A 26,162-nucleotide genomic window follows, 5' to 3' on the forward strand; every position below is an offset into this window, starting at 1 on the left:
GTTTTATGGAAATAAATTGACACTACTGTGTAGGGCTTACAATATGAGAGGTTTGGTTGGCTGATTTTCTTTATTTAATGCAAAGACAACAAAGGTGAGATGTAGAGAAGGGCTGGGACAGAAAAGACATGGTTTGCATAGGAATGTAACTGATGGTTATTTGACATATAACCAACATTATTATTCACAGACTTTTAAAATACAAAGTCATGTAGGCCTATTGCCTGATCAGGATCAAAAAGAACATATAGAAGATAAATTCATAGAGCCAGAGAATTGTTTTGGCTAGAAAATACCTTCAAGATCATCAAGTGCAACTGTTAACCCAGCACTGTCAAGTCCACCACTAAACTGTGTCCATCCAAAAGTCTCCTTAATACCTCCAGGGACTCTACCACTTTCCTGGACAACTGCTCCAATGCTCAATAAGCATTTTGATGAACAACTTTATAATAATATCCCCTCTAAACCTCCCTGGGTGCAACTTATCCTAGCAATTGTTACTTGGGAGAAAAGCACTAATTTGAACTACTTAAACTTTCTGGCCACCAGAAGAGAAATGTTGTGCTATATATCCTTAAGAGAATAGCTGAACTTCAGAAAATTTATATAATGACACAGATTTCACATATCACTTAATGTGTTTTCTATTGTTGTACTTAAGGAGTTTGAAATCATGTCTGACACTGGTTTTAATTCATCTGAAATTCACTGATATGTGCTTGCTAAATTCATGATTCAGAACAAAAAGTTTGCAAAGCAGCCAATACCATGGGACTTCCAAATATGTAAAGGCACAAGAGCCAACACTACCAAACCAGAAGACAACACAACAATTCAGGAACATTTTCTTTGTGTAAGCTATGAAGCCACAGATAATAGTAAGAATGTCACAGTAGAAAGACATGTAAGATACCTATTTTGGTTCTTCTATGACAGAATAAGAGTGATTGAGCTTGGCAATTCTGTCTACCTACAAAGTTCTTGAGGTTGTTATTTTAGATCCCAATTGCTGCTCCACTCTCCTAGTGCTGCTCAAGGTGCCACTGGCAACTGGAAGCAGGAGCAAGGCTCAAAGGCAAGGATGGCTTTGGTGCACTGGGGGATCCACCAGAGCAACAAGAGATATTTAACACCAAATAGGCAAGACCAGCCTTTGGGAAATAACAGGTCCTGAGCTGAACTAATGATAAAGTCATCTGGGACTGGGTTCCTGACAATAGCAAAGGAGAGATGCAACTTTATCAAACAGTGGATGGTTTCTGCTTTTCTGGATAGGAAAGGATATCTGATATATCTTCACTAAGTTTTCTTAGTGAAGTGCACACAGAATACTCAAGAGAGCACTGCAGTTAATTCTGTGAGCCAATAAGTAAGTCCATGAAGTGGCACACTACTGCTCTGCATCACATTCCATTATTTTTATTTCAGTCTTTTTTGCAGTATCTGCAGTTCTGTACACCACAATATCAGAAATTCTTCCACAGTTTTTGCTGAATCACATTTTTTTATGTTACAACCTGTATTATCTGCCAAAAAAGAGATCTGAAATTAACCAAAGTACAATAAAAATAATAAAAAATTCTATAAGCTTTCAATTCTTTCTGGCCAAGAATAATGAAAACTGTAAACTTTTTTTCACAGTTGAACAGTACAGACTTTATGTTACAATCAATTAGACTATCAAACTACTCCAAAGCACATTAGTATATGCTACAAGAAGAAAATCTTAAACATATAGCAGGGCTGCCTAAATGTGTTGACAGAACCTTCTTTAGCATTAAATTTACTATCTGTCATAATCTGAGGATAGGAAATAATTTTGACACAAGAGATGAACAAGGAAAGGAGAACAAGATTCTCAAGGTTACTTTCTCAAAAAAGTGGAAGAACCTAAAACTGGTACCATTAGGTACTTAAATGATAAACCACAACAAAATAACCAGCAGTAAAACTTATTATAAAAAACAAAACAAACAAAACGCCCTAAAACCCAAGCAAAAACCAAACTACTTTTCTGGGGAGGAAAAAGGAGATCAAATGGTAGCATTTATCAATATATACAATAATTGCTCAATTTTTTCAATTTTTTCACAGGGAAAACCAAAGCTACCTAAACCCAGGCAAGCCCAACCCACCCCAAGCCCATTCTTCCACATAGCTCCATCAACTTCCCATCCTCACTTCTCACAAGCTTCAAAAGGTGTGTGCACAGCCACAGGCTGAACCTGCTCCAGGAAATGATCCAGCATGGTTCACAAGAAAGCAAGAACACATGGTTTCTACAACTGTGTCATTTCTCCACAGCAGGAGAAACACAAAATAGTGGTGTCAAAATAACCTCACAGAGAGGACACAGGAGGGGTAACCCTTTAGAGACCAAGACACAAACAGAGCCATAGAGGACATGCCACCACCTGGTCATTCATAGCTACTGTCCTTCAAGAACAAGCAATTGCTCAAGGGGGAAAGCAGCCCCTTACAGGAGGCATCCTTAAAACACTGGACATGCCACAAGTCCCATGGTCACAGAGAAATGCTGCCCACTGGTGAGGCTCAATTTCAGAAAGCCCCTTAGCTAAAGGAGAGTTTCCTTTCCCCACTCAATGGGATAATAGTGATCCATGCATGCTGAGCTAAGAACATGCATAAATGTTTGCAGGATCAGTATCCAATAACCACATTCCTCTTCAAAAGCTCTCTATATAATCTGCAGGAAGATTCACAACAATTACATATTTCATGACTAATTATTCTAATTAAACTGACTGGTAGCACATTAGTGATTCAGACAGAAAACAAAATATTCAGACTTTACATTCTCCTCCTCCACACTCCAGTGAAATCTGTAATATATCTTATTATTTCTTTATATAAACTCAAAAGCAAAAACACACTGAGAGTTTTTTAAAAAATCATCAGCTTCCTCCAGCCTCTTACAAGAAATTCACCCTGTACAGGGAGATGGTGATGCTGTTTAATGCCATGCTCCCTGTTTCACAGCTCTAGTTCATAAAACCTTTCTGTACAGATGTACACCTACCCACACCATCTCTGAGCACCAATATAATTCTTTGTAATCTGTTACCATGAACTGCCTGTTGGCAGCTTCTTGTATTGCAGCTACTGCATTGTAAAGGTTCTTGCTGATGGTTCACATCTCAGAGCATTTCCAGTGGCTGAGTTACTCAATTCTGTGGCCCCACTTGCTCACAAACCCAACTGTGTTTGCTTATAAGGGGCTGAGTGCCCTATGGAGAGCAGGAACAAAAATCCCTAATCCCTCTACATCTTGCTGAGAATGGATCTTGCCATGGTTTCGTACTTTTGAAAATAAAGTTAAGACAGGACACGGTTGTCTTGTGTCACTTTAAATGGGTAAAGCACCAGTATATCCCTCTGTCTGGATCGGGCTTTCCAAAAATATCATCAGGGTGAAGACTTGTGGTTTTAAGCCAAGTGCTCAGAGTAGTAATTTCCAGAATGGAGACAACCTGGGCAGCCAGGGTTTCCCTTTTGCTTCTGAATTATGATCACCCTTCATTAAATTATGATTCCTTCCTTCCCTTCAACTCATTCCTGTGTCCCATGTGAGACAGGTCTTTTGTCTTACATGGGGCACAGGACACTCCCAAATAGAATAGGAATATAATTAAAGGATTGTTTCTTTCTCCCATGCCCCTTTACTCTGGATAAATCAATACAGAGAATTTATTGCAGTGATTATGAATGTTTTACTGATGAAAAGACTGTCTTCATATGCTGAACAGACACAGAACAATTTTGCTAATTTATGTCTGTATTTCTTTTTGCAATTTATAAGTGTCTTCCTGTTGACCTAAGGAACTTCTTGCATAAGCGAAAAAGAATAAAAATACATTAAATCAAATGTTTGATAAATCAAAAGAGTCTAGATTCACTTCTTTGTCTGGGTCATATTCTTAAGATGCCTGGCTTTGTAGAACTAAGAGAAGATCATAATCTGCAGCTATATGTGACTGGGAATTGGAAGTACTTCAAAATCTGAAGAGCTCAGCACCGTGCTGTTCAAATCAATTCCTTACCAAGTCCTCAAATAAAATAATAAAAAAGAAGAATTTAAATTGCCCTACAAGGTGCTGGCCCAGGGTTCCAATTGCCTCTAAAATAAGATCCAGGTGCTCTTAAAAGTCTAAACCAGCCTTTTAATATTAAATTGCTCTTCACTGCATGTGCCATGAATGCTGATGTTTTAAAGTGTGTCTAAATCAAAACACTCCATATTGCAGGATAATTGCTTAAAAATATAAAAAAGCTGCATGAAGATAGCCCCAGCCAAGTTAAGTGGCAAGCCATGTTTAATATTTTCTCTTAGCAAAAGATATCAAATAAAGACCAAGAGTGTTTTGCTCTCTTTTCAAATAAAAAACTTTCACTCCAAGGTAAGCTACTAGTTAATTTCAACTGTATCAGACTTACTACTACCCTGAGACCCATTGTTATGATTATTTTATTGCAATGACACCTAGAGACTTTGGAAAGGTTCTTACTATTCTTTGCAAATAAAGCAGAAGATGTATTTCTTGCCCCTGAGACCTCATAGCTAAGTATTTATAAATACACACAACAGCATTGCAAGAAACTGGGACAAAATAATCACCTCAGCAAAAGGACTACTTAAGGTCTGAATTTGCATACATATGTTTTTTAGAATAAAACTGCAATTTGTGAAATTAGATAGAAGGTCCCTGAAGAGTTTAAGAGATCACTTTTAGAAGGGATGGTGAAGAATATGTCCATCACACCTATATCTGCTGCATGAAACATCTCTCTGCACACACACCATGACTGATTGGAGGTATTGGCACTTTGGAAAAAAGGATCAACAGTGAGAGCATCCATCCAGGTATAAATCCCAGTAAAGTGTGATCCCACTGAGCTACGTGCCAAGTCTTGAGTCCTATAAGATTATTCCACTGAGAATGAAAACAGAGTAGAAGCACAGGATCATCTAGTTTGGAAAATACCTTAAAGAAACTATAAACCTAGCACTGCCAAGTCTACCACTAAACCATAATCTTAAGCATCACATCTAAAGAACTTTTAAATAACTCCAGGAATGGTGATTCAATCCCTTCCCAGAGCAGCCTATTCCAATGCTCAATAACCACTTTGGTAAGGATTTTTTCCTAATAACTGACCTAAACCTCTCCTAGTATAACTTGAGGCTATTTCATCTTGTTATCTGGGAGAAGAGACTGACACTCAAATCTCTACAAACTCCTTTCAGGTAGTTGTAGAGAACAATAAGGTGTCCTCTCAGCCTCCTTCTTTCCATTCTAATCAAATCCAGTGCCCTCAGTCACTCCTCACAGGACGTGTCCTCTAGAACAGAGTGGCTTTCCAGAAGTCTCTAGAGTCAGGAAGCTTTAATTTAACTATTTTGAAGCATTCATAAAGAAGTAAAATGAACAAAATTTTCCTTCCTCACAGACAAAGATGCCCTTTAAAATAATCTCAGATCCAAAAGTCTGTTCTCTGGGCTTCTCTTGGAACATCATTCTGCTGCTCTCAAAGCTGTATTAGTTTCCACCCTATTGTTTTTTAGATACAATCTCATTTTGATTATACATTAGTGTCTGTTCCATATTGTCTTGCTTTCCACTTTTTCAAATTCAAAAATCCACACCATGGCCAAATAAAACTAACATGAGCCCTTCAAGCCTGGTCATCCAGGACTTTCAGTATCTCCCTGCTGGGGAAGAACAAGGACACTCAGAGCTGTCACACAAGAATGCTGGTCACAAAGTAAGGTGCAGCGTGGGGTTTGGAATGCAGTCTGAATATGGAGTTGTAAGGAAATCAACAGTAATGTTATGAAAAACCTCAACTAACTGCTTTCAGAATAAACAAATCCTTCATAAATACTTCTCTTCAGCACTGTGTGACACAGACCAGCCCTCCTTTGAATTTCATATAAAAGCACCAACTTCTGGCAGAAAGAGGATTTCTGAATGACAATCACAGTATGTAACTTGGTCAGCAACCAAGTTCTATGTATTACATCACTGCCTTCTTTTCAGCTTTTCCTCTCCACATCTGTAATGAAGGGAAAAGGCAGGCAGATGGTCAGCAAATTATGAATTCTCACCACAAACATCCCCAGGAGTGGCCAAATTACACAACACTTCACAAGAGACATCGAGACAAAAGTGTGGGCTCTTTAAATAGACTGACATCCAGCTCCAGCTGAAATCAGCAGAAAAAGCAGTGTGATACAATGAAAAGGAGGAAAAGGTAATTAGCCTGCATCAGCTGGGCTCGAGTTAAATAGATAAGAGCATGTGGCTGCTTTGAAAGAGGATATCCAGATGGAAAGATGCATACCATGACAATGTAAACTCTGTGAACTTTATCATTATGTCAGAATCTTATTTAAAAATATTCCAAACTGATACGATTAAAAGGTATTCAAAACTAAGGACTTCCTTGGTTTCAAAATTAATTAAAGATGCATATATTCCTTAGGTTTCATAGTATTACCCTTCTAAAAATAACACAAACATAAGTTGCTGATGCCCAGCTTAGGAGAGTTTATGTACAGCTCCTCTAAATTATAAAGAAAAATTTTGAATGGTTCCTTAAAGTGTTATGATATTTTCTTTCATTCTTTAACCCAAGCTGCAAATTGGAAATGTTTCCATCATTACAACTCAGAGACCAAAATATTACCAAGTTGGAAGAGTTACACTGTGTTGTTTTCCATTAAAACTGGCACTTGAAACCATCTTCTTTCCCACAAAAGGCAGGGGCACCTGAAGGTCAGGACATGGCTACTTTAAGTCAACATCAGATCAAACTTGAAAAGCCAAGTCTAGAATATAAATTGAAAAAACAAGAATGCAAGTCCCATGAACACTTTATGTTTTGTGTCAATGCAGCAATTCAATGTTTAGCAAATTCAGAACCAATCAAAATCTGGGCAAAAATCTCCAAAAGTTGCAAAACAGTATTGCAAGCAAGTTGAATTCAAAAGTAACAGTTTTGAGTGGAATCAGAGTTGCATGTAGAATTTTAACATGTTAAGGATAAGTCTCACTCTCTACCACATGGTAGTTATCATCAGCATTTTCCAATATTATTAGAGAATCTCAGACCATTCCCAGGGAAAAGTATAAATTATACATATATAAAAGGAAAATTTGTCTATAATATTTTGAACATGATATCACTGTGGAGCTATCAGGCTAAATATGGCAGAAAACCAAGTAAGTCCCACCATCTAAGGAAGAAAGAATGGACACCCCTTACCAAATAGCATGAAGCTGAGTCCAGGGAGGTTTAGGCTGGATATCAGGAAAAGCATTTTTTACCTCAAGGGGTGGTTGGGCACTGGAAGAGGCTCCCCAGGGAAGTGGTCTCAGCACCAGCCTGACAGAGCTCAAGAAGGGTTTGGACAATGCTGTCAGGCACAAGGTGTGATTCTTGGGGATGGTCCTGTGCAGGGCCAGGAGCTGGACTTGATGATCCTTGTTGGTTCCTTCCAACTCAGGATATTCAATGACAGCTTTTTTTATTAAGAGGAGGAGTAAGACTTAATGCAAAGATGGTCAAGGATCTACTTTGGTATTTAAATTAAAGAATCAAGGAAGCAAGCAGGCAAGCACAGGGCCTTCAACAAAATTAGGCACACATGGGACTGTAAAAAGAGTACTGAAACACTGGATGACAATGAACATAATGCCAATGACTTCAAACAGAGAAACAAAGGCATGGGAATTTGTCTTATATATTCTTGTGCAGAATAGGAAAGACACATCCATGGCAGCTGAAAAGCCCAATCTAAGCTGGAGAAGTGCAAATACAGTTTTAAAGAAGCAAAGCCTCTGTCAGTGAAAACAGTTCCTGCATCCATGTGGAACCTGAAGGGCAGCCAGGGGAGTAAGGCTGCTGAAGCTAGTCCAGTTCATTTGGCACTGACACAGCACAAGCTTTTAAGTTTACCCCACTTACAAGGCAACAGCAGACTAATCAGCCCTCAAACAGCATTTAAAGTTAAATACAACAAGACGCAATGATCAGTCTAATGTTTCTCTGAGGAGGCATATAGAAGGCATGTAGTGCATCACTTGGTTCTGCACCAGCAGCTGGTTCTACACCAATGGCATACACAAGCCAGCTGGTGCCATAGCTAGGCGATGAGTTTTTCCAAATATTTGAGAAACAAAAGCCTCAAACCTTGTATTTTTATTGACTTTTTTAAAAATTGAAATTGACTTGGAAAAAAACCCTCAAATCCTTCTGATTAAGTTTATTATGACAAATCCAGATTACCACAATGGACAGTTTTCTGCTTCAAAAGCACAACATTGCAGGTTGGTGGTGTGTAATGAACCTGAGTAACTCACAAAATTATGACATTCACCTCAGATAGTTGCAGTTAACATTTTAGGAATTTCAAACTTAAAAGTAGCTGAACAAAACATTGTAGGCCTTTTGAAAACAAAAAAATATTTATAGGGAGCTACAGCAATGATTCCAGTTTCAATGACTTAGGTGCTCTTCTACAGGAGACTGTTCAACCCAAGAACTGGCTTGTCAGGTATTTTTATTCTGCCATCTTTAAGTGTGACATTTTGAACAAAAGGCAGGTATATTTATAAAGATCACCTACACAATTCACACCCAAATACTATGAACTTTATATGGATTGTCCAAAGTGCCCTAAAATTTTCTTCTCAAATGAGCACCTTTGTAGAGCCAGGATTGGTACAATTTCACTTTGTTATCAGCAGCAGTGGCATGGTGATTGCAGCAGCCGCTCCAAGCCCTCTGCCAGAAACAGGGGATGTTTTCAGCCCTGAGACTTCCTCTTCTTCAGAGACTAGTCTTACTAGTTTACATCTAGGATCTTCTTTTGGAGAGCACTAAGAGCGGCAAAGAAGCAAGAGCAGAAATCACAATTCTGGTAGTTGATGCAATGTGGCTCTGCTTTGATTACCTGTTTTCACAGGCAAAATTGTAAAGTTCTCAAGGGGAGAAAGAAAAAATCCAATCCATCCCATTTTGAAAGAAACTTAAAAAAAAAAATCAGGCAAATCCTGGAATATCTGTTAATAGATGAGGTCAGCACATCTATACAGAAATGTAGCTTGGACATTTCAATTCAGATTTCAGGGAGTCTGTATTCTGGCCTGGTTACAACATAACTGCTACAATATATTGTTAAGCTATACCAAAGATGAGGGAATATGGAAAACAGCAGTTCCAGTTTCCAGGGAAATTGCTTTTACTTTCCTTTCCATAAACTTGAACTCCATCAATTTGTGTCAACAGCACATTCCCTTATTATGTAATGGTTTTAAGCCAAACCAGCTAAATGAACTTAGTATCCCTGGTCAATCAATATTTGAATAGAAGTCTTCTCAAAACACATTTGCAGTAGTTCAGACTGTTTTCCTAAATCACTTATTCTCAGAGTTTCATAAGTGCTGTTTTCCTTCAGGAAACAATTTGTGTTAGACCCTGAAACCCCTCAGAGCAAACACAGAAGAGGCTCACACTGCTGACAATCTCTCAGTTCCATCCTGCTGTTACAGGTTAAGAATCAGTGTACTGAATCAATCAAGTGAATTATCTACTTACAAAGCAGCTCCAAAGATTCCTGTTTACTGTAGGTTTATCACAATCTGTCAGACTACTGAAGTCAAACCAGGCTTAAAATCTGTCCTGGAGATGTGTGAAGTTTGTGTATCTGTAAAAAATAGCTCATGAGAGGAAGGCATATTACTGAGGTGATCTGAAATGTGCATCTGCCTGCCCATGATAAAAGCAGACTTAGACTCTCCATCCAAGTTTAAAATACTACATATCTGATAGATAATTAAACTGCAGGGGAAGAAAGCAAACGAATTTTTTTTTTTTTAATATAGAGCTGCTGACAGTATAGAATTCCTTCGGTATATATTATTACCAAACCAGTTATTCAGGGTTAAGAAGGAGTTGGAGCACTGTAAAACCTTCTTTTTCCCTGATATCTTCCCTAGATAATTTGGAAAGCATTTTTAATGGTCTTTTTTTTTTTTTTTTCTTACCCTATTCATACAACAAAACTACAAGGCCCGATGTGGTTAAAAAAAAGTAAATATTAGAAAAATCTTGTTTTATTGCATATTTGTATCTGTATGACTGCATATATATATATATATTATGTGTGTTTATATAGTGTGCGTGTATATATAGTGTGTATAAATATATATATGACTGAGAACACTGTGTGAGTCACAGCTTTTATGGAAAACTGTCCTGAGAAAAAGTTGTGAAAAGTTAATGAAGCGTGAATTAAGAACCATCAAATAGACAGCATGGCTAAAGGCAGTATTTACAAGAACATCGTAGGATGATTAGAAACATTGATGAAAGTACATTAAAAGCAAAGAAATATCTAAAACAGCATGGGAAGAGGAAATAATTTTTTACTTCATTAACAACTGCCCTGTTAATGAGGTAAAAATAGTGCTTTTATTAATGTAGAGTTAACTATTATGTCAGCCTAAGTATTTCCACATTTTAAATGTCATAAATACAAGAACAGATGAGAACTCTTCTCAGTTCTCTCTTAGTATTTCATGTCTGCAATCCAATTCCTCAAAAGTTAAGATAAAGGAAAAATTTTCAAGTAACTTTAAATCACTCAAAGGGTTTCTACCAGCAACAATACACAAATGTTTGCAAAGCCATAGAGAAATCTGGCACCAGAGCATCTGGCCCGGTTCCTCCACAGGTACGAAAGGCAGGGTAAGGGCACAGTGCTACCTGCAAACACAGACACACTCTGGCTGAAGACATCTGCTGCAGGAATGGCTACAAATACATTGTTCACCAGGAAGGAACAGAGTTCCCCAAACATTTCCATTATCCCTGATCCTCTGGACATTGAAGCAGGATGTCAACAAGTATGGGTCATTCAGATTTCCCTCTAAGCTAGCCTAGTATTGAACTGATTTTTAAGCATGTAGCTATTTCCTAACATAGAAAAATGACTACATGATCCCACATTTCATTTCCATGGCTCTCCTAGGGGCTGATTTACCAGGCAGAGGCTCCTGCAAATCAGCCCCAAAAGATGATCTTCCTGGGAGAGGATGCCCCAGGCCACAGGTTCAGGTAGAGACCATGTAGCTTTTATCACCTCTCATACACAAGCACTCCCTCCTGACTTCTCAGGACTACACTTGGTTTTATTCAATTATGTAAACTATGAGAAAATAACTCTTGACTCTCCATAGCTTGAAGACAGGGGACCTGAAGAGGTTTAGTTGGACAGAGAAGTCAGATTCCAGCTCTGGTAGAGAGGAATCATCGACCCAAATATGACCAGCCTCAATTAGAACAAAGACATCTACTTTCTCTCCTTTGCACATGCATTACATTTCATAAACTGCACTACAGAGGCAGAAAATGATGTTTGAGCTAGTGGAATAATATGATATTTCATCTATATTGACTCAACATGACAGTATTTGTTTTCAGTTGAGACAATCTGTCTGATTCAAATGAGTTCAAGCTGAAAGACTAGCTGATTAAAAAAGACAGGAAAAAAAAGCACTGTGGCTGTCTTTAAATGCTGAGGCAAGGAGGAGGCTCAAGAAAAAGCAGCACTGATGGATGACATAAAAACAAGAGGGAGTTATTATAAAATGGATTTAAAATAAATAGGCACATTACTACCTGGGGTCTAAAAAACACTAATCATCAAACCTAATGATGTTCATATTTTTGAACAAGGCACAAGAGGAAAACAATTCCCAGTACCAGTTTTTTATCAAATGTTTGCCAACACAAGAAAGTTACAGCCTTTAGTTTTCAGACTTCCAACTTTGCATAAGTAGTTTGGAAAGACCTGGGAGAGAGTTCTCTTTCTTTTTAACAAGAAGGTTAATATTAATTACAGTTATAATTACAATTCCAGATTTGGAGCTTACTCATATATATTTGTAAAAATGTACTAAGTGCATCAGGGAATGAACAGTGTCTTTTGAATGATGCTCTCTTGGACATGGAGAAAAACTGCGTAGCAGATTCCCTCCATGTGGAAAACTTTTCTTTTTCCAGAAAGAGCTCACAGGAGGTCTTCAGCAGGCAAACCCTTGGAAGAAAGTGTGCCTCCAAAATATTAAGGCTTGGAAAGGAAGATATCTGATTAGATGGATTCAGGCTGAGAACAGACCAAGATAAAACATTCAATTAGCCTGAGCCTGACCCCACAGACTTCCAGTGGTGCTTGAAAAAGATGAGCTGTCTTTGACAGTCACACCATACAAAAAGACTTCAAGGAAATGTACCAGGAACAGAAAGCAGTAGCTAAAAGCAAATCTTGGCAGCAACAGAGGTTACCAAATAGTTTTGAGTAAAGAAACATTCATTAGCATCAACAGAGACTTGATGAAAGAGGAGAAAGAAAAGTATGATATTGAATTATGAGGATGAAATAAACCATAAAGGCATATACACAGGCACTGTGCTATGGTGTAAATAAAATCACAGCTTTCAGTGTGATGAGTGAAAACAAGATAAGTCAAATGCCACCTAAAAACCTCTTAGGCATCCTCTTCTAGGGGCACCCCTTGGGAAGTAAATGCAGCAGGACTGCTCTCATTTCTTCCTAGGTCCATAGTTCACTAATAAAAAGCTGCACTCACAGATCATCACCTGCAAGTTGTGCAAGGCATAGACCTGTGCTCAAAAAAGACCACGTGCTCTGAAGGCCTGAATGACCGGGGCAGAAGGGGTCAATCAACTTGACTGCCAGCCCTGAGTCAGAAAAGGTAGGACCTTGGCCACCTTGTGGCTTAATTAGAAAAAATCCCATTGCCTTTATTTCCTGATGAAAGTCTTGATCATTTAAATTAAAGACTCAATTCTTCCCCATTGGCTTTCATCAAACATGATCTGCATGAATCCCAATTTTACAATAGATATAGTATTTAATTAAATCCAATTTTACAACAGATCTAGTATTTCATTTGATCTAAGTTTTGGCCAGAGAACTCACAGGTAGCATTTCCAATTACCAGCCCTCTTCTACATCCAGAAGAGAAAAACTCCCAAATCTGCAAATGAATCAGAAGCTTCTTCACAAAGAGAAGAGCTAATTTCATAACCTCTATTCAGTGAAAGCATCTCCTTGCCATCAAATTTGGCACAATCTGATATAAAACATTTCATCAGAACTTTGTAAGTTCCTTTCTTTGTCAGAGAAAAATCTTCCTAAGATGGTATGTTTGTCTTACTGTAACGCCATTACTTACAAATAATTTCATACAGGATGTTTCTTCACCAAGCTGAAATCTTAAGAGTGAAATCAGAAAAATAATATCTAGAATCTGCTCTAGCATTGACTAGAGAATTGTTCAAAGAAAACCAACCCAAACCCATCAAACTTCCAATAAGCCAGTGTACTGTGAATCCTTGCAGTTCTTTAAAGCATAGAATAAATCCCAAATCACTGCTCAGAAATCACTGTGGAAATGCAACACTGCATTGCATCTCTGCAATGCTCTGAAATAAACATAGTTCAAATAACTACCCAAACAAATCCATGTTTTATGATAGATTGGGCATGCTGAATCTTCAAAATAAAGGATGCGTTTTTATACAGTCATGGACAAATCAGAAGAATAAATTCCCAAATGGCATTGAGAAAATGAACAGGGATTTTCTCAATGTCTCCTTTAACACAGGAAAAATGAATTTAAAAATAATTAGCAAGAGCTAAATTCAAAAAATACAAGTCATATTACTTTATTCAGCCTCCACTTAAGCTGCTGAACTCTTATGTCCCAGGATATCCTAAAATTTTATCTTTTATATACAAGACTTTTAAAATTATTTGAACTAAGATATGGAAGTTAATCTACCAACACTTTTTTTACACTTACAAAGGCATAAACTCCTGTTTAAGAACTCCCTGAGCTGCAGATCACTGAGAGCTGGAAAGACAATTCTATATTTCTCTGATCCCATATTTCTTCACTGTCACCAACTAGCAACTAGATGCATGATGGGGTTAGACAGCCTCATGCCTCATTCTGTATGGCTGCTGGTGGTAGTTCTTCTTTCTGATCATTGAAACTTCCAGTTCCATCCAAATGCTCCATCTATTACCTGTTCATCAAAATGAACTAAAAAGGATGTATTTTTTCGTGTGTGGGGATTTTTGCCTCCTCACAGTATTTTTGTGTTTATTTCGGAACAGTTTGGTAGAGTCATGGAATATATCATCCCACAGACTCCCCTATTTCATGGCTTGTTGGCTTCTGCAGTGGGCTGTAACAGCCACAGATGGATAACATGAAAGCTACTTTTGGGTATCTATGGAAACAAAGAGCTGAAGTCTGCCTCAGAGTCTTCTCTTCAGATCCTTCACCCAGGCTAGGAAGGGGCAGGGAATTTCCCCCCGTCTCCAATACAGAGAGGAGAGAAACATGGCAGCAGGTGCTGGGAATGTAAATGGGGAGCTGACATATGTGAAAAGGCAGAGGAAGGAGAAGGATGCTGGAATTCAGAGATGAAACAAAAGAGAGAGAAGGAGTAAGAGGAAAAGCAAATACAGATGGATGTGCAGGTTGATGTGAAAGGAAGAAGAAACACAGAGAACTCAGGTTTGTTTGTTTAGTCCTGCCAAGCTGGTCCTTGAAATGTCACACTGAATTACAAGTGAATAACTGTTATATTAAGAATATCAACATATTTTTATCAAAGCTCACTGAGTTTTTCACAAATTGTGACTTCAGAGAAAATTTCAACAAAAAAAATCTATTTCAGTAAACAAACTTATCCATTCTAATGATTTCACCCAAGTCCATCAAGATGAATTTTAGCAAGTGCAGGTTGTCTTTGGGTGCTGCTTCATTTGCTCTGCAGTTACTGAGGTTTAATAAAAGCTTTGGGTAAAACACAAAACCTCCTGCTGGCTGTTCAAATCCACAGGGAAGCAGGCACTCTGTCCTGTTGCTGAAAGCCAGAAGAGTGCAACTACAGAAAGCCCTCCCTCATTGCCAAACATGACTACTTGTCTTCCTAAGCTCCTCTTCTCTTTTCAGACATCACATTCCATCTGGCTGTGTGACACCTCCTGATCTCATGTAAATCTTGTATGACCAGACACAGCTCTGCAACTTACTCAGCTTTCAAAATAACATGTACTATGGGTATTTGCCATATGCAGATCATCTGTGAACAGGGCTAAGACACTTCCTTAGGATTAAGGAGTTAATGAGAATGTCAGTGCCAGCACATCTCAGCTGAAGGCTCCAATGCAATGCATTAGTTAACAGTTAACATTTATTACACTTGGACATTCACACTCTAGGTGGGTAAAATAATCATTGGAACAAAGGAATTTATCACCATGTGCCTCAGTCATTCACCATCTGGAACTTGGTACAGTATTTAAACTCCTTGAACACATTCAAGTCAAGACAGAAAAACAGCTGTTGAATAATTATCTTATACAAACAGTTTAAGTACAAATTTTGGGCACCCTGCAAGTGCACACCTGCTTAAAATTATGGCCAAAAGAGCTAAAATTCAGCCCTGGATGAGCAAATTGGCTTTTAGTACATAAATACAGCAGAATTTAAGATTATGCTGTATCACACCCTGTCATGTTAGGCTTCATGTGTGAGAAGGAGTAAACTGCTGATTTTCCTGGGAGACACAATATATCATTTACATTCTAGCTTGGTGGAGGACAGTGCTTTACAGACAGCACCAACATGCACACATAGGGAAATGTTAGGGGGAGTTGTGTGTGCACACTTGTGACTGTGCCAGTTTGTTTACAGAGAAACATCTACCCAGACAAGAGGAAAAAAACAGCAAGCATATCTGTACCAGAATGGGGGACAGCACCAAGAATTCTTTGAGTATTTGTCCAAGTTCCCCATGGTTTCACTACTGAGGAGTTTTGTGTCCCTCATCACATTATCTAGGGAAATACAGCCCCACCAACTTCACCTCAGTTCCTGGGAACTTGGTACAGCAACTTAATCCTAGGCACATGAAGGACAAGAAAATCATCATGAGTAGCCAACCAAGAAAAAGTCATGCCTGAGATGAAGTCGATCTACCAGGCCTGGTAGATGAAGGAAGAGCAGTGGATATTTTCTACCAGGACTCCAGTGAGGCCTTGGACACTGCCTCCCATAAGATTTTCATAGAGGAGCTGCTGCTACAGAGAATGGATGAGCAGACAGTGAGGTGGACTGAAAGCTGGCCAGGCTCAGAGGCTGGTTATCAGTGAGACAAATTCTGTTTGGATGCCAGAGACTAGCAGTGGGACACAGGGGTCAATACTGGATCCTGTTTAAGATCTTCATTCATGACCTGGATGGTGGGGCAGACTGTACCTTCAGCAAGTTTGTAGGTGACACACCTGGAGCACTCAGGGGACATTTCATGAGTGTAATACCTGAAGGGAAGGTCCAAAGACAACAGTGACAGGCTTCCCTTTACTGGTGGCTAATGGCAGAGCCAGAGGTAATGTGCACTAGTTGAAACACAGGAACATTAGGAAATATTTTTTGCTTGTGACAGCAACTGGCACTGGCACAGGTTGCCTGGGGAGAATGCAGAATCCCCTCCTTAGAGACATTCAAAACCTGTCTGACACAGTCCTGGGCAACTGGTTCTAGGTGTCCCCACCTGAGCAGCACATGGGCCATGCGACCTATAGAGGTCCCTTCCAACCTCACCAATTCTGTGTCTGGGAAACAAACAAACCCCCCCCCCCCAAAACTAAACAAAACAGGAAAACCACAGTTAAAAACAAAATAAGAAGAATACTTGGACGTCATTTCCAATCTCTGGAAACAGCACTTACCCACTCTACAAGAGCATCAACACATTTTCATTCTATATTTACATGTGTGGGTGGCATAATTTACACAAACACACACATATGCACACACAGAACTACAGAACTGCAGAACTGAAATAAAAATTCCTCAGCAACAGGCTGACATATTTTATCAAAATTCTCCCAGAGACAAATGTACACAGATCACTCACTTTCAGGGATTGCCTGCACCTGTAGAATGGCTTTCTGCATATGCTCACCATTACTATTTTTTATCTTTTCATAGATAGGACAATCCTATGCTAAATGCTAAAACTCTTGAATAGAGAGGGATGAATATGCACTCAAAATTACCTGGATTTATTAAATTCCTAATTTTCTATTACATACTTTCTATTCTCTTTTTAAAATCATACCTTTCAGCTTGATTAACCACAAACTTCTGTGCAAGAGCACAACGTACACAGACCCAAACCTGTATTTTGGACATTTCAATTCAGCTTCTCTTTGCTGACAAAACCTCCACACAACCAGAGCATGTGATCAGTGTGTACATTTCAGTCATACTGCATCTTGCTACAGCACCTTTGGATCTCCAAGGGGTTTAAGGTACCTGGAAATTCAAGAGAATTTATGAAGGCACTTAATCCACACTCCTCAGTTTTACTTCTTTCTTTGCCATTTAGTGATTTCTATGTTGAATATACTCACTTTATTAATCTTTATTACTTTTTAATTATTACTTTGTCTGTTTTTCCAGGTCTTGCTGGATCATTGATTGCCATCAGCAGAAGATTCATCCAGCCAAATTATGTCTCCAGCTATACCTGAGTGACTCTGCTCAATTTAGTTCAGCAATAGGAACTTAATTAAAAACTCTCTTAAGAAGGTGCTGGCCAGAAAATACTCATCATGGCAGAGTGGCATTTGCTTTGCAGCACTGATAGGAACATGAACTAATAAAACCTTTCTTTTTTTCACACTAAAATGAATTGCCTGGACTCTCACTAGACAGTAGCAGCAACTGACGTAAGATGAGAATCATATCAATGGGCAGATCTATTCTATAAGATTTACTCTATTCAGACAATCACTTTCCAAATTAAAAACCACATCAAATAAAGGGAATCTCCATTACTACATCAGAATATATAATTTAAATCAACTTACCCTGCCAGAGACAAACGGTATGTACATGCACCCAAAGTTATTCAGAAAACTGAGACAGCATGAAAGTTTTCATTGTGTCCTTTCCAAACAGGGCCATTTCATTTATTTTGACCTTTAATTCATTTCTTGAATAATTTCAACTATTTGTGTGATTACACACAGTGCTGCTAAATGCTTTTTTATACACAGAGAGCTAAAATTACTCTTTTTTAGGCTATTTTATCACACTAAACTTCAATTACATGGACATGCTGATTTCAATTACATGGACACAAACTAAAAACAATGGTGAGAGTTTTATTTCCATTTATAGTCTGGTTTTCTACCAGGGATATGTCTAGTGGATCTACAAAAGCAAACTAAGAAAAAAAGAAGAATGCCATCAAAACCCCCTTAGCTTTCTTAGGCTCTGAAATGGAAAAATTTCATGGGTCAAAACAATTGGAATAAATAGAAGAAACTTCTCAAAGTCTGAAAAACTTGGCTGAAAATGCTAAATTAAAAGACCCCTAAATTTAAGATTTTGCTTTCTGCATATGCTCACCATTATTATTTTTTATCTTTTCATAGATAAAACAATCTTATGCTGAATGGTAAAATTCTTGAAAAGAGAGGGATGAATATGCACTTAAAATTAACTGGATTTAATAAATTCCTAATTTTCTCTTACATACTTTCTATTCTCTTTTTAAAGTCACACCTTTCAGCTTGATTAACCACAAACACTCAACTATCATTTTTAAGTAAAATAACCAACAAGATGCCATTAAAAATATTACATTCTATTCTATGTTCTATAGTTACAATTTGAATTTCTTTAAGACACCATGTTTCCAGTTATCAAAGAAATCATTTCCATGATCAGGTAAAATAACACAAAGCAGGATTTTAATCAAACATGCAACCTGCAATACAAGGCAAATTGGTAAGGCAAACGCATTAGTTTTACTAACTGCAACAAGGAATCCAACTGTAATGCTCAAAATTTTCAAATCAAGCTACTCTGTCACCAAATCCCTTGCCAACTAATGATAAATCCTCCTCTTCCACAGTATTCCTCTTTATGTTGTAATACCTTGTGGTCATTATCATCATCTGTGCTATTATATAGCTTTTATGAAAAATAAGGCCTGAAGGGAAAAGTTTTATGATGCTTCTTTCTTTATTCATCTTGATTTTTAATCTAGATTCCAAAGAGAAGTTCAAAGTTTCTGATTCAAACCGTGTTAGGGTTAATGGAAAATCTCCCTTCGCTCTTGCAAGATTGTGCCACAGGCTTCCAACTGCTGCTTCTCTTTAGTGTTCTTGCTATTTCAATTTTGCCTCAGCAGTTTGTCTATGCCATCCTAAAGTGCCAGAAGAATCAATTTTATTTTATTAAACACTCACCTCAAACCACTGTCCGTGTGACTGCATTTTAAGGATGACACAAGGGTCTGGTTTTGAGAGGGCATCCCTGTCAGATATGCCTTTGCACGCAACTCGCAACTCCACTTTAGTCAGGCATGGGCTGTTAAAAATTCCCAGGGTGTTGGCTGCTGATTCATAGATGTTGCTCATTTTCTTCATTCCTTGTTCTGAAAGAGAGAAAAAGTCTATTAAGGATGGTGCACACAAGGCCCACAGCCCCTCCTTCCACACAGTAACAGTGAATGACAACCAGAGCATGAGGGGAAGGAATAAAATCAAAGGAATACCTATAGGAAAAAGAAATAATCATCTCATATGTTTATAAGTAAGCCAAGTTCAGAATGATATTTTCCACCATGCCTCTGAACTCTGGGGGTGAACTGTGACCTTGACTTCCAGCTCTGCTCCTGCTTATAGAGCCACATTTCACCAGCCACAGGCTAGATAGACAGGATGGTAATTCTGTATTTCTTAGGACAACACATTGACAAGGGTAAATTAAATTGGTACAGCACTCCTCCAATCTGCTTTTATTTCCCTCTATTCCTTCTAAAGAGTACGCACTTCTTGCATAAACTTTTGGCATAAATGCCATAGAAGGCCCCTTTCATACCAGTCCTAAATTCCAAAATACATTTCACTGTTTCCACACTTACTGCAGCAGATTACCTGCCTCCATTCCTAAGCAAGTAGCCAAGATTGATGTTCTGTACAGAAGGGCAGGATATTTATGCTGCCACGTGTTGTTGTTGTAGAGTGTTTGCTCTTTTGGGTCAGGCATCAGAGTTACATAAGCACAGATAGCTGGAATAACAGGGACCTCCAACCCTTACTTCATTATGAACACCACCACCCATCTTGTAGCTCAAGAGTTTCTCTCAACAGAAGCAACAAAAATATTTTAACACAGAGATTACAAAAAATCCCTATATGACCATTTCGGCATCAATAAAGAATACAGGAACACTCTAATTGGCACATTTGCTCTGAGCTTCACAGCCTGACCCTTTAAAAAATTGCTTCCTAATACATGGATTAGTGCCTTCATCACTTTATCCTATATACAACGGCCACAAAAAAGGAATCTCATACTTCTAGCAGGCAGATTTGTCTTTCCATTTAATCAGCAAGACATTTTAACTGTCTGTTTCAAATCTTTTCACTGTCTATTCCACAACATCCTGTTCTCAGAGGTTAATGATTTTTGAGAATTGTTCTGATAAAAATTACATTTCAGAGATATGAAAAGGGAAGTGAAGATTTTTTCCCCCAAATCTGCTAAGTTAAAAATAAACTCAAAACCTGCAGAACCACACCTATCCAGTTTTCCTATGAATTAGGAAGACATTTCTCAACTCAGAGTACGGGGAGTTGGCAATTGAGTTTCAATCAAATTTAAGGAATGGAAGTGTGACTGATGAGGCAGATTATCTGCTCCCCTGGCAGGAGGGACAAAAGCTTGTTAACAACTCACAATTCTTCAAATCTATACAACAACTTACTTTGTGAACCTTGACCTGCTGTGACTACCCCATTCAGATATAAGTGAAGGGAGTCCAAGTGGACCCCAGCCACTCTCTGAACCTCAGGCTCTCCAGGAATATTTGAAACGTGAGCCACACCACAAACATAGTGCCTGACATCCTAAGATCAAAACAGCCACCTTCAACTCCTCCCAGTTACTTGTAAATATTGTCACCTAAACTACTATTCCTTGGAGTTACTGCTAGGAAAGAGACATGACTGAGAAAATGGGCAAAACTGAACAACACATGAAAAAGGCAATGATGTTGGGCTACGTTATAAAGCCAGGGACTGGAGAGACTGTTGTCTAATTATTCATCATTTTGTAATCCCATCTCCTGCAGAAAGCTGCTCAACAAGCTCATCCCACACATTTACAAGACATTTTTACATGTTGCCCTTTCCAAATTGAAATCCATTTGAAAATTGGGTTAATTCTGTCTCATACACATCATGCATCATTAATAAAATGTCATCCTTTGTGCAGAAATAGGCTGGTGATTTAATTAAACTGGATGATTTCAACACTGAATAGAAGAGGAAAAAGTAGCAGAGTGAGGGGGAGAGATGTATTTTTCTTCCTCCTACAATAATTATACATTGGTTTTTCAGAACAGCAGGTAAGTATAAAAATTATATTTCTTTTCATCACAACAACTATTATTTCAGCTTTTGCAAGTTCTAAATTTATCAATGGAAAAGATCAAGGTACAGCCTTATTCTTTTGTGTCATTATATTCTTCTTTTAATATAATCACCAGCTTGGGCTGTTGTGCTGATGTCACATCACCAGGAAGCTGGAGGCCTGGAAAATAGATTTTGAGCCCACTGAAAGTGGCTAAAAATGGTATTGTTTTGCACAAACATAGAGAAGTTAGATTGCATAAGATTTTTTTTTTTGTCAATTAACTAGGTACATTATTGATGGAGGAAAAAAATTATTCATTTTTCTTTGCTACAAACTCTTCCTTTTTCAGTTCATTAGAACCTTGTTTTTCATTCAATGTCCACACAGTTTTGATATTCACTGAACAAGAGCTGTGCTCAGCAGAGGAAAGCAATAAAACACATACAAAAAGTAAGTGATAGGTCACATATTTGTAAAGTTTTCATTTCATCATTGCATACATTCTCTCTCATTTCCTCAGGAAAACGGAAAGTGGTGGATCATATGCTTCCCACACAAACTTATTAGCCAGTGCTAGACGGAAGCAAAAACAGGCCGTCTGTTTTCACCTCTCCATGGTGAAACATCCATTAAACAGTACCAACTGGAAAAAAAATTAAAACTGCATTATGCTGAAATTGAAACATACCAGGCTACAAAGAAAACCCAAAAAACAAACAACCAAATAAAACCCCACCAAAGGAAAACAAAAAGACACAAAACAAAACAAACCACCAAAGAATGTGTCAGCTACAAAGAAAAAGTGAGAACCTACAATACAGGTCTCTGTCTCCAGTCTCTCAAACATGTTGTATATCTGGCATACTTAGAACTCATTTGCTAGAAATTAACTTTTGACCTTTTTAAAGAGATTCACAGCTCAAAGTGATCTTACTGATACATAGGATGAGATGGGGAAACATGAAGCCAAATTCTTGTCAGTAGTGCCCAGTGACAGGACAAGAGGCAACTGGCATAGACTAAAATTCAGGAAATTTTGATTAAAGAAAAGGAAAATTTTTACTATAAGTTTGGTTCAACACTGCAACATGCTTCTCAGAGAACTTGTAGAGACTTCATGTTTAGAGATATCCAAAACTTGTCAGGACACAGCCCATTTTGAGCACAGGCTTAGAATAGATGATCTGCAGAGGTCTTTTCCAACCTCTTCTACTCAGTGACTAATCAGCAAACAATCAAATTATAAACTTTTCAGGGTATAGATTGTTTCTGTGATATGTTGTTGAACTAACTGATTATTTGAGGCCCTTGGCTACAAAGCCATGCAGAAAATCAAAATGTACACATAAGCCCAGCATTTCTGGCACAAAGTAGTGCTACACAGGCTCCCATGTGTAGGTACTTCATTAAAAGCACACAAGTTCAGAAAGTTGTGCCTGCCTGGATAACTGGATTACAGTGAAAATCAGTATTACACATTTGACAGCTACATCTTTCTCTATTCAGGGGGACCAAATGGCTTAAAAATGTTCAGTTGTCTAGTGCCTGCAGAAGTAAGGATCTTTGTGACACAGAACATAACCGGTACATGCCTCTCTCTCAGAGTTAAAAGACTTGAATTCAGCTCACTCAACCAGATCCAACTTGTTGCAAAATGGTGATCCACATAAGCTCAGCATAAATTCAGAACCAGGCTCCTTAGACTCACCATGAAATAAACCTAAGATGCCAACTGAATTCTGATTTCAAGTTTACTCCTTTGCCCACGGTGTCATCTTGCCCTCCTACACACACACAATGTCCAAAGAGTTTTTCTGCAAGCTGTCTGGTTGAAAAATGAAGATATTGCTCTCTACAGCCCCTTGTGAAGAACCAGGGGAATGTTCACACTCAGCCTCACCTTCAGTTCAGGTAATAAGAGAGCAGCAAATGACAAAGATGCTGAGATTAAAAGCAGTAACCAATGTGCTTTGCATTTAGAGAAAGGTCTGGTTATTTAGAAACCTGTACCCAACCTGTACTCCAGACCAAACCACACGGAAATGAATTTGGGGGTTGCAGGCTTCCCATCACCATATGCTGAGAGCTGTGTCTGAATTATTTTACTGCCACTTAGGTCACGAAATGAAAATGAGCTAATAGCATCTGTCTGCTTCTACAGAAGTAAACAGCAAGAGCCTGCTCCTGGAAAGGTAAATTATTTTTGCAGTATGTGCACATGGTGGGAAATACTAATAGTAGAGTTACATGAAGTAAGAGCTGTGAATAAGTGCCTCCAAAAGAGAGCAGCCCTAAAAGCACTGGTTGTTGTGGCACTAGCTGCTCCCTACATATTTACATCTATAAATTATAAATGGGAGAGACATTTAGTATTCAAAACACATGAACAGCTTAACTCTCTAGACAGAAAGCTTTGTACCTACAGTTTCTGGATCATCCAGGTTTTAAGTCTAATAAAAGGAAGTATGGAAACCAAGTCTACAGTTAGAAACTTAAAATTAATAAAACTCAGATAAAATTAAACAAAATACAGTAAGAGCAAGATTTATAGAAAAGGCTGAAATTAGGCAGGAGGTTCAGATAGGAGAGCTTTTAAAAGTTCCTCTGTTTAGTAACTTGTTCAGCTCCAGCAGAATGTAGGCCATGCGCCCCTTCAGGGAGTGACAGTAATTGAGATAAGTACTTATTTTTCTTTAAGAAGTTTTATGTAATTGGGAATTCCCACTCTCTAATAATTACTGTACCAGCTATTGACACCAAGGTTTCCTTGGTTGTGAAAAGCAAATCCATTCCTTCACATTCTGCTGTAAATAGGTTTTGTGCAAATGAGGAAAGGTGGGAATTCATCAGGAGTTCCTGATTCAGCAAGTTCATTAAATTAATATTCCATGTGCTTAATCAGGGGCTCACTAAGACACCTGGCTTGCCCAGGTCTGAACAGAGACCCTAGCATGACAGGGAAAGCAGACCTATCTTTATTTTGATATGCATTAAGGTTTTTTCATTATGTCTAATCTTTGTTGCTGCTGTGGCCCTTGCCTTGGCCCTTTCTCTGTGCATCTCTGGAAACTGGTCATGAACAATCAGTGCTGTCTTAAACAGTCATTCAATTACTTATCTTGGACCATGTTCCTAGACTCCTGGTTTTCAGCCATATCTCAAATCACTGCACAAGACTGTCCTCCTGTTGGCATTAAAAATTATCCTGATCAACATCAATTATATTATAAAATGCTACAGAATTTTAAATTATCATAGATAATACAGACAAAATGCAAGCTGCCAAAATTAATTTGAATATGAATTATTATGTAATGAAAAGTCAATAGGTTAGCTAGACCCCTCCACAGGATAGTTTGTGCAATTAAAAATACAATTTTTCCTCCTTCACTTGGATTATCTGACAACTATTAATGAAGATTTATTTAAAGTTACACCTACCAGAGTTTGTCAAAGGCCTTTGAAAAATGAGCAATAAACTCAGTAAGGAAGGGGGATCTGGAGAATCCACAGCAATGCTATTGTGAACAATGAGACAGATCTGATAGTGCAAGTAATCTATTTGGACAGAAGGGGAGAAGGTTCAGAACAAAGTGCCAGTGGTGTAAATGGAAATATACACACAATGACAGTTCAAAGGGACTCATTACCATAGAACCAGCTGTTTCAATTATTAGGGGAAAAGGGATAGTCACTGGAAAGAAACTGAGACACCTAATGCATGACAAAACACTGTACAGATGTGTGCTGCACCTACACAAATAACCCCATTTCAGTTAAGAGAGGGAAAATCCCCACAATAACTGGAGCACTGGGAGATGCTCAAATGTGCCCAGTTCTGGAGGCTCTGAGTGGCTCCCACTGAAGTCAGACTCAGTGCAATGCAAAGCACCTGTAGGAGTCAGTGCTAAAATACATATATTTTATTCTCCTCCACTGGAAGAAAAAATCTAGGATTTGCCCTGGCTCCTTTAGCATGTAGCTAATGCCATCAGTCACCTCTTACTTCACTGAGTTCCCACTGTCTTCCTTCCTACAATGCTGTAAAACATGCAGGGGAAGAGAAATCAAAAATTCACTAATACAAAAACCAGGAGACTGAACAAATGCAAGATCAAAACAACCTTCCTAGGCATAAATACAGACAACTCCTCTACTGAAAAGCAGTCTCAAAGCTTTTTACTGGAAATGCAGCAGAGATTTTTTTTTTTTTTTTCCCCACAGAATCAACCAAGGTCTGTTTCATTTACATTCACTGGATTTGTACCAGTCACAAAGGAGTCTGCCTCTCCCACAGCAAGGCTGGCTCTCAGGCTGGCTCCAGAGGGTGAGTGCTTGGTCTTGTTGATAAAATGGCACCTTCTAAAGCAGTGTGTTGGTTCAATAGGATAACAGAATGTGTTTTATTTGGAACAGTGTAGAAGCTAGAGAGAAAACAAACTGGATCATCTACATGCTGAGACACAGTAATGCACACAGTTGTCCTCTTATCCAGTCTTGTTTCCTTAAATATGCCTATCCAAAGCCTTCACTTGCAACTCAATACTTTCAAGCAAAAGCATTAAATAGTCCCAATGTTCCTCTTCCAAA

The 26,162-nt window shown here is 38.3% G+C and overlaps 1 protein-coding gene across 2 annotated transcripts in view; it reads right to left on the reverse strand.

Moving 5' to 3' along the window:
- CPNE4 (copine 4) overlaps positions 1 to 26,162 on the reverse strand; it is a 229,377-nt gene that overhangs the window by 160,793 nt on the left and 42,422 nt on the right. For both annotated transcript variants that reach the window (XM_058818056.1, XM_058817983.1), the window contains one exon: positions 19,400 to 19,587. In XM_058818056.1, the coding sequence (XP_058674039.1) occupies positions 19,400 to 19,579 (180 nt within the window). In that variant the 5' untranslated portion in view covers positions 19,580 to 19,587. The remainder of the gene's footprint in view (positions 1 to 19,399; positions 19,588 to 26,162) is intronic.

The sequence above is a fragment of the Ammospiza caudacuta genome, chromosome 1, assembly GCF_027887145.1.
Source record: "Ammospiza caudacuta isolate bAmmCau1 chromosome 1, bAmmCau1.pri, whole genome shotgun sequence".
Classification (NCBI taxonomy): Eukaryota; Metazoa; Chordata; class Aves; order Passeriformes; family Passerellidae; genus Ammospiza; species Ammospiza caudacuta.